Source organism: Mauremys mutica, chromosome 15, assembly GCF_020497125.1.
Source record: "Mauremys mutica isolate MM-2020 ecotype Southern chromosome 15, ASM2049712v1, whole genome shotgun sequence".
NCBI lineage: Eukaryota > Metazoa > Chordata > Testudines > Geoemydidae > Mauremys > Mauremys mutica.
Genome location: NC_059086.1, coordinates 7343744 through 7358755, shown reverse-complemented (window position 1 = coordinate 7358755; position 15012 = coordinate 7343744). Strand labels below are relative to the sequence as shown.

The window sequence follows — 15012 nt, the reverse complement described above, 5'->3', positions numbered from 1 at the left end:
CCCCACTCCCTTTCATGGCCCAATCCCCACCTCCAAACACTCCCCCACCATGGCTCACCATTTGCCCCGTCATGGGCAGGCTCTAGTGAATGGGCCCAGGCAGGGGCTGGAGCTTGTGCCTCCTGCAAAGTGTGGGGTTGGGGCAGGGAGCCCTGTTGGCGTGTCATGTCCCGCCCCCCCCCAGCCTCTAGGACTCTCTGAGTTGGGACTGGTTTTAGAGTGCCTATGCTTTCCGCCACCCCCCGTGAATTGAAGGAATTATGGCAGGGGGTATCCAGCCGTTGCTGGATGGTAAAAGACATACTGCCAATTCAATGACTGTAGTGAAGAAATTGGTGATTTTGTATCTTTTATAAAGCTATACCAGAAATGTTCTCTACTGTACTTACATTCTGCTCTGTCCTAATATCAATCACCACCTACTTTAAAAACATACTATTTAAATTAATACATGATAATCAGAATTGGGCTTTTGGATGTCTCCGTTTAAGCAATTTCTCTCTCTCAGGAGAGGATAAAGATTTTATTTTTTTTAATAATTCTGCACTGAGAGAGATTTTCATTGTTTCCACCTTGCTGCTTAAAATGAATGAGACCTGTCTGCAGGCTGTTGCCTGTAACGTTCTTCTGATCCAGCACAGCATGTGAAGTTCTCTTTTGTGGTTTACTGACTGCCACATTCAAAGCCTGTGCAAAAGAAGGGATTAGATAAGACAAGAAGAGTGCTGTTAAAGCCTACAGTATCTGCGTGTTCACATCAGACTGTGCTGGCCTCATGACTGTTGAAGTGCTGGCCTGTGAAATGCTGAAAGCAACCGAATAAATCCGCTCTAACTGATACTGTTTTATAGGCTTGGCATACATCTGTGAGGGCCTAAAGGAGCAACGGAAAGGGCTGATCACTCTGGTTTTGTGGAATAACCAGCTGACTCACACTGGCATGGCTTATATGGGGATGACACTGGTGAGTAGATTTCAGGGGGAGAAGATTAATGGCTTTTGAGTGATCCTCCTTTAGAGAGTAGTTTGAGGTCTAAACTGGGAGCCTGTGGAGAGGAGAGGAAGATACAAACGATCCAGTTTGCTTTTCTTATAGATGTGTGTTCTGGAGCCAGGCATAATTGTTCTGCAATAGCTCAATCAAGCCATTGACAACATAATGCTTGCAGAGTGGGTGGATGCAATGTTCTTGTGCAACTGCACGAAGTGCATTTCTATTGCATAGAAATGAAGAGAATTAATGCAGCATATTAGAGGGGTCAGGGCAAGCAGTCTGTCAGAGGGAAAGGACATCTGTCAGGCTGGAGAGGCAGCATTTGCAAGGGATCCAGGAATACAAGGAGGATGAAAACCAGGACCTGTTACAGTAAAAGGCAGGATATGAGAGCACTATTTAGCTCCTATATGTCCTCTGCCATTCACCCCAGCCCTGTTGGTATGTTCTCCTTAGTAGCAGCAGGCCGAGCGCTTCCTGCTCTGAGCCCCACCTTTTCGCTTTCTCTTTCCTGCCCGCCTGGGTTATCTTTTCTTACGTTTTCTCTCTGCTAGTAATTTCTCTCATTTTCCCTTCTCCTTTGCTTGTCCTTCCTGTCTTTCTGCTTCCTTCTCTCCTACCATCTCCCCTCACTCCTCTGCCACCCTTTTTGACTCTCCTTTCTACCCACTCCTCACAGTGGAGATCCAGTGCCCACCTCTGATGCAGGGAAGGTGAGAACTATGGCTGCCAGCCTAGGCTGGGTCAGTAGCCATCAGCAGGTGGTTGTGGTGTGGCTAAGTTACTTGTAGACTTCCCATGGCAGCACAAGCCTAGACAGCACATGCTGGAAGAGCAGGCTCTAGCACTAATGCAGAGGATATAGGTAGGAGAGGGAGACAGCCTGTGACAGGCTGAAGGAGTGGATTGGTTGCCGAGGCACATGTGCTCTCTACCAGGCCAATGTCAATTTCACCAGCTCAGTAACCAAGGGCTCCTTTGCTCTGTGGGGATTGAAAAATAAAAAACCTGGACAAAACAGTAATGTCTGTAAAACTAGCAGCCCTGGAAATCAATGGTATTCCGTATGCTTGGGAATACAGGGTCTCCCTAAGAAATTCCCATTTTGGACTTGGAAGGCCTAAGAGAGTCAGTTATTTCGCTGTGGTTGGTAGGTGTTGATCTGGATGAGGGTCATGACTTTTTTGTGCTGACATTCTATTGTAACGTACCTCTTTCACCTAATTTTTCTGCTTGTGTCCACAGCCTCATACGCAGAGTTTGGAGACCCTGAACCTTGGTCACAATCCCATTGGGAATGAAGGTGTTCGTAATCTGAAGAATGGACTCATTGGAAACCGCTCTGTGCTCCGATTAGGCTTGGCTTCTACTAAACTAACATGCGAGGGTAAAACAGACTTTCCGTATCTTGAGGGATTGTTACTTTCAGGATTATCAGTCATTGAAACCCCCAACACTTTTGTCATTACTGAGAATGCAGTTAACAATGACAATTACAGGAATAATGTTGCTCTTGTGATATCCTAGGATCATAGAATCATAGAAGATTAGGGTTGGAAGAGACCTCTGGAGGTCATCTAGTACAACCCCCTGCAGGACCACCCCAACTAAACCATCCCAGCCAGGGCTTTGTTAAGCCGGGCCTTAAAAACCTCTAAGGATGAAGATTCCACCACCTTCCTAGTGTTTCCTAATATCTGACGTAGACTTCCCTCATTGCAACTTGAGACCATTGCTCCTTGTTCTGTCATCTGCCACCACTGAGAAGAGCCAAGCTCCATTCTCTTTGGAACCCCCCTTCAGGTAATTGAAGACTGCTATCAAATCCTCCCCCTCACTCTTGTCTTCCGCAGACTAAATAAGCCCAGTTCCCTCAGCTTCTCCTCGTAAATCATGTACCCCAGCCCCCTAATAATTTTTGTTTCCCTCCGCTGGACTCTTTCCAATTTGTTCACATCTTTTCTGTAGTGGGGGGCCCAAAACTGGACACAGTACTCCAGCTGTGGCCTTACCAGTGCCAAATAGAGGGGCATAATCACTTCCCTCAATCTGCTAGCAATGCTCCTACTAATGTAGCCCAATATGCTGTTAGCCTTCTTGGCAACGAGGGCACACTGTTGACTCATATCCAGCTTCTTGTCCACTGTAATCCCCAGGTCCTTTTCTGCAGAACTGCCGCCTAGCCAGTTGGTCCCCAGCCGGTAGCAGTGCATGAGATTCTTCCTTCCTAAATGCAGGACTCTGCACTTGTCCTTGTTGAACCTCATCAGATTTCTTTTGTGATTCACTGTAACCCCCAAATCCTTCTGAGCTGTACAGCCACCAAGCCAGTTATTCCCCATTTTGTAGTTGTGTATCTGATGTTTTCCTTCCTAAATACAATACTTTATGAGAACATTAAAATGGCCATACTGTCAGACCAGTGGTCCATCTAGCCCAGGGGTTCTCAGACTTTTGTACTTGTGACCCCTTTCACATACCAAGCCTCTGAGTGTGACCCCCCCCTTATACATTAAAAACCCTCTTTTATATATTTAACACTATTATAAATGCTGGAGGCAAAGCAGGCTTTGGGGTGGAGGCTGAGAGCTCGTGACCCCCCCATGTAATAACCACGTGACCCCCTGTTTGAGAACCCCTGAATTCTAGCCCAGTATCCTGTCTCTGATAGTGGCCAGTGCCAGATGCTTCAGGGGGCATGAACAGAACATGGCAAATGCAAGTGTCATCCAGTATCAACTTCGGGCTGTTAGAGGTTGTGGGACACCTGGAGCATGGGGTTGCTTCCCTGACCATCTCTGCTAATAGCCATTGATGGACCTATCCTCCATCAACTTACCTAATTCTTTTCTGAACACAGTTATAGTTTTGGCCTTCACAACATCCCCAGGCCATGAGTTCACATGTTGACTCTGAGTCGTGGGAAGAAATACTTCCTTATGTTTGTTTTAAACCTGCTGCTTAGTAATTCCATTGGGTGACCCTTAATGTAAATGACACTTCCCTATTCACTTTCTTCACACTAGTCATGATTTTATAGACCTCTATCATATCCTCCCTTCATCATCTCTTTTGTAAACTGAACAGTCCCAGTCTTTTTCATCTCTCCTCATACAGAAGTTGTTCCATACCCCTAATCGATTTTCATTGCCCTTCTCTGCACCTTTTTCAGTTTTGAAACATCTTTTTTGAGATAGGGTGACTGGAACTATGCATGCAGTATTCAAGGTGTGGGTGTATCAGGTAGTGGCATGATATTTTGTTTTACTATCTATCCTTTTCCTCGTGGTTCCCTAATACTGTTGGCTTTTTGGGCTTCCGCTGCACATTGATCAGATATTTTCAGAGAACTGTCAACAATGATTCCATGATACTTTTTTTGAATGGTAGCAGCCAATTTAGACCCCACCATTTTGTATGTACAGTTGGGAATATTTTTTCCATTGTGAATTACTTTGCACTTACCAACGTTGAGTTTTATGTGTCCTTTTGTCACCCAGTCTGATGAGATGCCTTTGTAACTCTTCACAGTCTGCTTTGGACTTAACTATCCTGAGTAATTTTGTGTTGTGTGCAGATTTTGCCACCTCACTGTTCACCCCGCTTTGCACTTGTCTTTACAGAATTTCACCTTGTTGATTGCAGACCAATTCTCCTATTTGTCAAGTTTGTTGAATTCTGATCCTGTCCCCCAAAGTCCTCGAAACCCCCCTCTCAGCTTGATGTCATCCACAGATTTTATAAGCATCCTCCTCGCTCCATTGTCTAAATAATTAATGAGAATTTTGAATAGTACCAGACCCAGGTGTGACGAAGTGGGGATTTTTCCTTGTTATGTACTAGCAATTCCGCCTCCACCTTCTTTTCTTGGTTGATGGTCTGTAGTAGATCCTCTGCAGTGATGTCACGCTTATTTTTTCCCCTTTTTATCTTTACCCAGAGACTTTCAATTGTTCTGCCTTTTCACCTCCTGTACAAGTGTATCTATTCTTGGTGTATGTATTGTACAAGTTCCCCATTCACCGTAGAGTCTTTCGACCAAGCTAGGACCTGAAGCTTTATGAGTGGAGGGGACTTTTTCAGGCATTCTGTGTATCCAAATGCAACGTTTTGTCTTTGCTAGTCACTTTAAAAAACCCCTTGGTTTCAAGTGCTCAAAACTTTCCTAACTCTTTTGTACTGGTTTGTGAATATTGGAGGTTTTTTGGAAATTTGACCAAAGTCCTTCCAGTCATGTGTAATGTAGGAGATTGTGGGGAAAATACAGTATTTCAACTGTTTAAAAAAAAAATTATGATGTATTTTTAGTTGGAAGGATAGAACAAAATTTCCTGAATTCCTTTGACCTAGAAATTTGGTGGTTATATTGTCCTTGAGGTATAGTGCTTGTTTTGCTAATAACACTAACGAATATTAATTTGCATGTTTTCTGTACCACATACAATCTGAAGTTCCATTAATTTTAAAATACGATGTTAACAGTGGCTGCATTAGACTATCATCTTGAACTAATTGATTGCATAGTGGGATTCCTAGTTCTTTAAACTGCTGCAGCCCAGGCAGCAGTTCTTTGGGCCAAACAAATGTGTTGGGAAATCCAAGGAATCTGGCAAAAGGGGCTGCAAGAGCTCCCTGGTTGGGGAAGCACTGTGTTGGCTGAAGGGAATGAGTATGAGCCTGGGACCTAGGAGGTCCTGACTTCCATTTGCCCTTCTTCACCGAATCGCCTTAGTTTTCAGGACCTTACAACCTTTATGAGGTGAAGCCTCTCATCGACTTCTTGGGGAATGTCTTGTGCATAGTGCCCCACCAATACGCCATTTTGTCTCTGTGTACCTTAGTCAGTCAGATGGGGCTATTAGCACTGCTCACCTTCAGTGATGCTCTTGGCTAAAATTACATAACTAGAATTGGTGCCCTCAGATTACCTTAGTTAGTCCTTATTGGAGGCCTCAGTTTTTTTGGGCTTTTCTTTGGACTCTCTTGCACCCCTTTTAACCTCACTGCTCCCCCGTTCCCTCCACATCAACCACTATCCTCTCCCATGGAATTTCTGGAGATGTTTCCTCCTGCAGGATGGCCAAGCAGCACCTGAGGGGTTCTACAGGAGAGGTGGCAATAGCTTCTTCACACCAAATATTGAGATGGCAAATAAGGGGGGCTATTAAAACAACTCACAAATAAACCTTTTGATTCCAATAAAACAGATGGTCTGACCCCAAGAGACAACCCTTCATATCACCCTCCTGGAGTTCAGAATGGTCAGAAATGCTTGTCTTCATTTCCTTCCTCTCATTAGACACAGATCCATCAAAGTCAGGGCAGACAATGTGGCCTGCATGAGTCAGTTGGCAAGGAGGGGCAAGATTGTGCCAAAACAATAAATTTGTGAATCAGTGCGTAAAGCATCACAGGAGGATCTCAGCAATGTATCTGCCCAGCATACAGAATACCACGGCCAACACACTCTGCAGGTGTTGCCCCAAGAATACACGTGGGAGTTTGATTCTCGGGTTCTACTTGAAATATTTCAAACTTGAGGGTTTTCCAGAAGTAGACCTTTCTGACACACCCCTAAACAAAAAATGCTACTATTTTGTCCAAGGTGTGTGTGTGTGGTGGGGGGTGGGGTGTTTAGGTTGCAATTCACTGGGGGATGCCTTCCTGTTGCCTTGGATGGACAGACTGTTGTAGTAGGAAGAGAGCCTGAGACATAAGCCCTTGTATCAAAGGCCTGGTATGAGGCAGGACCTGCTCACAGGATCTGGCAAGAACAGGGCTGATATTGCAGAAATACACATTCCTAAGAAGTGCTGGGCACAGAGTACTTAGGCAAACACATCTCAATATCAAGGATGGTACAAAAACATTCCCTAAGGATAACAGGAACACACTGACCCCTCCTAAAAGATAAGGTCAGGATAATCGTACGTAATAAAAATGTTTTGGTGGAACCAATATGTATAAGGTAATAACTAGCAACGTCAGGGGGCAGTGACTATGTCAGAGGCAGTACTCACTTGTTTGTATCAGGGTATAAAAATGTATCTCAGAGGGAGTATCTTTATCCAGCCAAGGGGGGAATGGAAAGGAAAGGAAAGGCCTGCCATTCACTAAGCTGTGTCCATTGTCACTGGCATACATGTCTTAGTATCTTCGTAAAGTCTGCCAGGTGCTATTACCGTGCTTTGTTGACAATAAACCTGGCCTGGCGCCTTCGTACCTTAACGAATCTTGTGGTCATTGGGCGGTTCACTCAAGGTCTGCTCTGCTGGCTGTCTGTGCAGAGCTGGGGCAGCACACAGGGAAAACACATGTGCAGCCAAACATCTAACCATAACTGTTTTATGCCTTCCCTCTGATGCCTCTCATTCTCAAGGTGATAAGATCAAGCAGAACAAGGCCAGAGTCATTCTGATAGCCCCGACGTGGTCGAGACAAGTGCTTTCCCTTACTGTTTCACCGTGTTCTCTATTCTCTGATAGATCTTCCAACTGTCTCTTAATTCCTCTCTCAGGATGTCGGACCCCTGACGCATCCCAGCTTGGGCATTCTTTGCCTCAAGTCATGGTCCCTGAATGGTTCTCGGGACTAGAGTCCTCTTGATCTGTGGAGGTACAACATGTGCTATTAAATAGTAGAAAAGTTTCCACCAGAACTTACCTCCAGAACTGGACAAGATTTGGCCACTGGTATGAACTCCACAGTACTGCTTCTGAATCTGCCCCAGTTCCTCTAATTCTGGAGTACTTGTTACAGCTTAAGAAATTGTCCCTCAATTCCATCAAAGTTCACCTGGCTGCCCTAACAGCCTTTGACACTGCTATTGAAGGTTTCTGTTTGTTTGCTCACCCCACAACCACGAGATTTATGAAAGGCTTAGAGAATCTGCTCCCGTAGGTAAAGGTTCCTACTTCTGTTTTGGACCTGAATTTGGTTTTCACGAATTCCCAATTTGAACTACTGGCCACCTGCTCCCTATTGAATTGATCAAGGAAAATAGACTTCCTAGTGGTGATTACCTCAGCCCGCAGAGTCAGAGAGGTTGGGGCTTTAATGGCAGATCCCTCTTTCACAACATTTCACAAGGATAAGGTGTCCTTATGGCTGCATCCCAGGTTTCTCCTTAAAGTGACTTTTGAATTTCACCTGAATCAGACCATATACCTGCTGGTATTCCTCCCAAAACTGCATGCTTCCAACCAGAAGACTATTTTCCACACTCTAGATGTCAAGAGGGTGTTATCCTTCTGTCTGGATAGGACTAAACCATTCTGTAAAAATCCAATAGACTCTTTCATTTGATTTCAGACAAATCTAAGGGTTCCACCATTTCTACCCAGAGACTCTTGGAACATATTTCCAAGTGTTTCATAGCTTGCTGCCAGGCTGTCGACATTCCACCCCCTACCAGCATTTTGGCATACTCAACCAGATCACAATCTATATCTATAGCTCTCCTTAAAAATGTTCCCATTCCAGAAATCTGCAGAGCTGCTTCATGGTCTTCGGTACATACTTTCTTTAGACACTGTGCCTTGGTGCATGCCTCCAGGTCTGATGCTGCAGTTGGCAATGCAGATCTCTCATCTGTGATGGACTCCATTCTGAAGCCCCCTTCTACTGGGGATACTGCTTGGAAGTCACCAAGACTGGAGCACCCATAAGGACACTACTCGAAGAGAAGTGATTACTCACCCCGTGCAGTAACTGTGGTTCTTTTGAGATGTGTGTCCCTATAAGTGCTCCACTACCTGCCCTCTTTTTCTCTGCTTTGGAGTTTCTTCTGAGAATGGTGGTACAGAAGGAACTGAGGGGGCAATTCACCCATACAGCATAACGTAGCCTTGGTGCAGGGCATGAAGATACCAGTGGTGCATGTGCAGGCCAAATGGATGCTGCTAAGGAAAATCTCTGATCAAGGGCACATGCACACCAAGAGTGGAGCACCCATAGGGGGACACATCTCAAAGAACCACAGTTACTGCCCAGGGTGAGTAATCTCATCTCAAAGTCTTACAAGACACGGTCCCTTCCACAAAGAGCCTACCGTCTATTTGCTTATGAAACATCTAGATGTTTTGGAATCTGTTTTTTCCAAACTGTACTTCAATGGGAATCTGAAAAGTGTCAGTTGCTATGTTAGATTTATACAGTTTCTTTCATCTTAAAGGATCCCACGCTATATAAACTGCATATACAGGAAACAATTGAGTCCCCTCTGAAATGCAGGTACTTTTGGTTTAGAAAACATCTGCTTAACAATGCATAAAAGAACACCTGGGTTTATGCCAGTAAGTGAAAAATACCATCTCCAAACTGTAGCAATTGGTGGAATGTAGGAAGGGAAAATGGCATTATAAAATTGAAATACAGCCAGAGCATCAGTGCTAACACCCTTACTTGGCAGACTTTTATTTATGGGTGACCAGGCTGTTGTATTTTCAATTTATTGAAAACAAATAGAGTTAATACTTAGATTTTTTTGTAGAGCAGATTGTTACAATAGCAAGAATCTGGACAAAATTCTGTAATGAGAAATGGGCCCCATCTCACTAAGCCTTGTCTAAAGTACACAAGTAAGAACCTTTCCCTGTTGTTTATGGGGAGCATGTTGTGAGCCAGTTTCTTTTTCTTTTCCATTGTCATGGTTCATCATCGGAGATCTTTCTTCCCCTACAGGTGCTGTGGCGGTAGCAGAATTCATTGCAGAGAGTCCAAGGCTCCTTCGACTAGACCTGCGGGAGAATGAGATTAAAACGGGGGGTCTGATGGCATTGTCCTTGGCTCTGAAGGTCAATCATTCTCTGCTCAGGCTGGACTTAGACAGGGAGCCGAAAAAGGAGTCTGTAAGTTGCACTGCATTTTTTGTGCCTGTGAACTTTGTGTGGTTCTAGACTGACATTACGTCTCAGAGAATATTCGTTCCCTCTCTCAAGCTACCCACCATAGCCAAGCCCATTCCTATAAACAACCAAAGCAGGAACCTCCCAAACTCAGTGTTCTAAAGCTGGGTCTAGCAGAGATATAAACTTCTGGGTGTCTTTTTTTTGGTAGGCAAAGGTGCTCCCCAGGGTCATTGTGCCTGTCTGTCTCATCTGCCATAGCAACATGTTGAAGGGTAGACCAGTCCTTTGTCACATTCATCAGGGACTTGTTACTTTGAAAGCTCCCAATGTCATGTCACATAATATGTCATGACATAATAATGGGGTCTTAATTAAGCTGTTTACAGCTCCTTTTGAGTCACTTGATGCCTTTCAGCTCAGGCTTCCAATATGCAGAGTCATTTTCCTAGTGGCATTGACTCTGCTCACACAGCAAATGAGCTTGCTGTAGACTCTGGTAACTGCACACCCTCCAGTGGGTCATATCATGGTAATGGAGTTAATCAGTCAATCATTCTGCCAATGTTTTTTTCCATATCAGTGTACCTGTCCAGGTGATTCTCCTCTTCATAAGCTGTAAAAAGATCCTTTGGATTCTTATCTACTCAGACAATCCACCAAGCTTTTTCTCACTTAATCTAACTCTGTAATTTCTGCTCTCTGAGGAAAGCCATGGATCTAAATGGCTGGGAGACTGTCTCACACTATAAGGTCATATTGAGGCTTGTTGTGTATGGCAAAAGTCTGCTTCAGCAGACTTGATCTGTTCCCATCCAGGAGATTTTCAAGACAGCCACAGGGGAATTCTTTGTATGCATTCAACAAACACTATTGTTTTGATTCATAGAGTCTGAGACCGTTGTGGTCATCTAGTCTGACCTCCTGTATAGTGTAGGCCATAGAACATGATTAGGCCTCTAGATAGGAATCAAAATTTGATCTGTTAGAATTTTTCTGAGCTAGGGGCTTCCAGACTCTGGTCTTTTACTATTTTTTACTCAGTTTTTGGAATACCTTTATGATTTTCTTTCCAATTTCTTAGCGAAGTCTCAGTATAACTATATTCTTCAAAACCTCGAGGTATACCTTTTTATACCTTTTAAAAAATGTTAATTTTGGCTATTTTAAGATGTTAACCTTGGCTACGCTTCCTACAGTGTGGTGTTTGTTAATGTATCTTCAGCAAAATGATAGTTACTTACCGATAATAATTGTTCTCTAAAGTTACCCATGACATCACTTGCCCACCAATCATTCCATAGAGTTGAGTCAGTCCTTTCTATACCTATGGGAGTGATTTGACTTGTTGTTTTTTAGTATTTGCATTGCAATGGCACTCCAATCAGACCCCAAATCAGGATGAGCGGGGGTCCTCCCATCGCACTGCATCTTGAACACAGTGAGAGACAATCCCTGCCTCAGTGTTACAATTTTAAAAGGAGTCCTCCTTGGAGAACAGCAGTTACAAATACGTAATTTTTTCATTCCATCTTATATCAAAGCAGGAAAACAAAATAGGCTATTTATTGTAGTCACTTAATGAGAAAGCTTGACTACCTTTTAAAGCCAGAATCTATTGGCTTTGCTAACAAAGTCTCCTTGCTTTTAATCAATTACATTCAAATATAGTAAATGGACAGGTTATTCTTATAACTGCAACAGATGTTTGCTGAAGTTTACTAGTTGGTTACCCACCCAAATGGAGTTAAAGGTTTATCACTGTTCCCATATTTTCTGTGTAAGCAATTGGATAGCCCATAAAAATGGTGTAGAAATCGGTTTCTGCACCAAGATTGAGTCGTGCCAAGAAAGCTGTAAATATGCTATATGCTGTATCTCAGACTATCTGAAGTTTCAGCAGTGTTTCTCTCCCTCTTGCAGGTTAAGAGTTTTATTGAAACACAGAAGGCTCTTTTAGCTGAAATCCAAAATGGTTGCAAGCGCAACTTTATTCTGGCCAAAGAGAAAGAGGAGAAAGAACAGAAACTTCAGCAATCTGCCTCTATGCCAGAGATCACCATCACCGAGCCGATTGAGGAGGGACCTGTGGAAAACAGCCAAGGTGATGGCACAGCAGCAACACCTGAAGGAGATGAAGTGGGGGAGACGTTGATGTCCAAAGAGAACAGGCATACAGACAAGGCAATAAACAGTGACAAAGATGGGGTGACATATTCAGACTCTGACACAGATGATGAGGTAGACACTGGGTTAGTGACTAAAGATCTCAGTAAATCACAGAAACAAAATGATTCTGTTCATGTAGATAATGTGCCCCAGACATTTTTTTCTGCTGAAAAGACAAGGGATGCACCTAGCTCAGAGGACAGAACTGCCCCTTCAAACATGGCTGAAGAAACAAAGTGTGAGCCCAAAGGAGGGGGAAGCAAAGGGAGTATACCAGGGGCTCAGGCACATGCTCTCTCTCAAGGAAATGAGAGGAGAATTTCCGTTTCCAGCCCTGGGCGAGGCCATAAAATCTTTGTAGTGACACGAGTGGAAAATCTACCAGAGAAAACAGCAGAAAACACTACACGGCTGAAGGAGAATATGAGTGACCTGCAAGGCAATGCAGTGAATCAGTCTAAACTGATTGCGCAAACCCTACCTATGAAGACTGAATTTTTGGACTTGCAGGCAAATGGGACTGTTTCCAAGTTGGCTGCCAACTTGGAAAATGCACCATTGGCAGGAACCCCTGGATCAGTTTCAGAAAAGATGAACTCTGGGCCGTGTGAGAATACAGTCCATGAAACTCCACTTCCTAATGGGCTGAAGACAGAATTTGTTCATGCGCTACCAGATACGTCCTCAGGTGGTGCTGGGAAAATGGGGAGCTGTGCTGTCGAGCATGGTAAGACTGCTTTACGTTATTCTAGAATTTATTCTCCGTTGTGCTGAACTTGGATCTTCAAAACAAAGTGATTATGATCCCTGTTTCCTCAGCTCATAGTCTTGATGGCCAATAAAAAACATTTCAAAAGTCTGTCTCTTGGGGCTAGTGCAGGATTGTTCCATATTCTATTTTCTGCCGTGTTTTAGCTCATCTAATTCTGAATATTACAAGCTTCTTCCACCACTAGTCTATGAACTTATTCCACAGTCTGATAGGTCTCATGGTCAAAAGTTTTTTCCCAATTCAGCCTGAATTGTGTCCTGTTACTCCTAGCTATACTTGTTTAATTTATTTTTAAGGCAACTATGATCATCTATCAGAGGGGTAGCCGTGTTAGTCTGGATCTGTAAAAGCAGCAAAGAATCCTGTGGCACCTTAAAGACTAACAGACGTTTTGCAGCATGAGCTTACGTGGGTGAATACCCACTTCTTCAGATGCAAGTGATACTTGCATCTGAAGAAGTGGGTATTCACCCACGTAAGCTCATGCTGCAAAACGTCTGTTAGTCTTTAAGGTGCCACAGGATTCTTTGCTGCTTTATGATCATCTAGTATGACCTCCTGCATAACACAGATCAGAGATTCCCGCAGGAAATTATTTTCCCCTTCTGTATGACTGAACGTTATTAATCCTACTAACTTGAGGCTGTAATTCTAGAGCATCTTTTTTACATGGACGTTGTATTTTGTGAACTAGGTCAGTGGCTTTCAACCATTAACACAGCATGATTCCATGTCTACAAGACAAAAAGTGTTGGGACCCCCTCACAACTACCCCAAAGAGAAGAGTGAGTGTTCTCATCCCCCCCCTTGACCGGTTCACAATCACCCCGAGTGTTGAGACCGCATTTATTTTAGGAAGATATTCACTTTTAATTTAATTTAAAGACTCCAAATGACCACTTGCCTCAGTAAGCTCTTCTGGTTACTGATTGTGTCCTCTTAAACAGTTTTAGTTTTGTTTTGGGTTTATGCCGGTCAAATAAAGGTACTGTAGATTTACTGATCTAGACATGAAGATACGATTTGTTACATTGTCCTATTAAGGGCTCTCTAGGATCAGGGTTTGCAAGACGTAGTAGAAAAGCCTGTGTGGACCGTATGGTTTGGGGAGACCACAGAGGAGAGCAGCAAAGAGTTCTGTGGCACCTTATAGACTAACAAACCTATTGGAGCATGAGCTTTCGTGGGTGAATACCCACTTCGTCGGATGCACAGAGGAGAACAGTTCTTCAGACTTCTCTGTCAGACCAAGGGGAAGTTAGAAGTACTACTTCCTTTCTTCAAGCTCTCTAGAAGGGGATGCTAAGTAGTTTGGGTCCTTTCACCTTCTTCCAGACAGGGCCAGTTACCCTAACAGAAAGTCCCCTAATGTTTGTCTAGCTACCTTGCAGGATCACAGAATAGCAAGGGCAGCTTCAGTATTTCCGTGAGGGGATGACCCAACTGCTATGATTAGTGACTCTTAGTCATCTGGCAGTGCAGTAGTTTCTCTTCCTTCTGTGTCCCAGATACTACTGTCACATTGTCCAGAAACACGCTAGCAGGGAAAAAGTTTCAAACCACCACAGAAGACCGGGTATGTTTTGAGGCTTTCATTCCATTTCCTGCCTGAGAAGTATGACCTAGCTATGTTCCCCACTAGTGTGCTGTCAAAGGTTCTAGTCTGCGCAAAGATGATAGTGCTAGTTCTTCACTGACTGTTGCAGGTGACTATGTACAGGAAAACGGCAGGGATTAGTTATAATACCATAGATAGCTGTGACCAGCACTGTGCTTTCCTCAAGCTTCCTTGCAGAATGTTTAGCAAGGGGCTAAGCAATTCCTTCTTCTCTGACCATATGTCAAAGCCTATGACCTATTTCTTGACCCAATCTGCCCTGGGATCAGAAGTCAGGCTCTTTTTCTTTCTAAGGGTTGGATGATGCTTGCACAATATTAAAATAAATATAAATACACTGGTTACTAAAATTCTCCACATGCCTTGGAACACATGCCATCACCCCTTGTGCATGACTTTTTAGTATTTTTATATATTATGTGTATTATGTTAACACCTAAACGCCCTACCCAGGGACTAGGACCCCATTATGTTAAGCATGATTCAAATACAGAACAGAAGGATGCAGCAAGAGCTTACGTCCTGATGGGGGGGAGGAGGAGGAGGGACTTGTGGGATGGGAAGGTGAGCTGAGGGGTGAGGGAAGGTGCAGGAATATTACTGATGAACCTGG

General features: G+C 43.8%; 1 protein-coding gene across 1 annotated transcript in view; it reads left to right on the top strand.

Moving 5' to 3' along the window:
• Window positions 1–15012, top strand: part of PPP1R37 (protein phosphatase 1 regulatory subunit 37) — a 155550-nt gene that overhangs the window by 113539 nt on the left and 26999 nt on the right. The window contains exons 8-11 of the mRNA XM_044988816.1: window positions 852–964; window positions 2240–2381; window positions 9677–9843; window positions 11764–12736. Coding sequence (XP_044844751.1) covers window positions 852–964; window positions 2240–2381; window positions 9677–9843; window positions 11764–12736 — 1395 coding nt within the window. The remainder of the gene's footprint in view (window positions 1–851; window positions 965–2239; window positions 2382–9676; window positions 9844–11763; window positions 12737–15012) is intronic.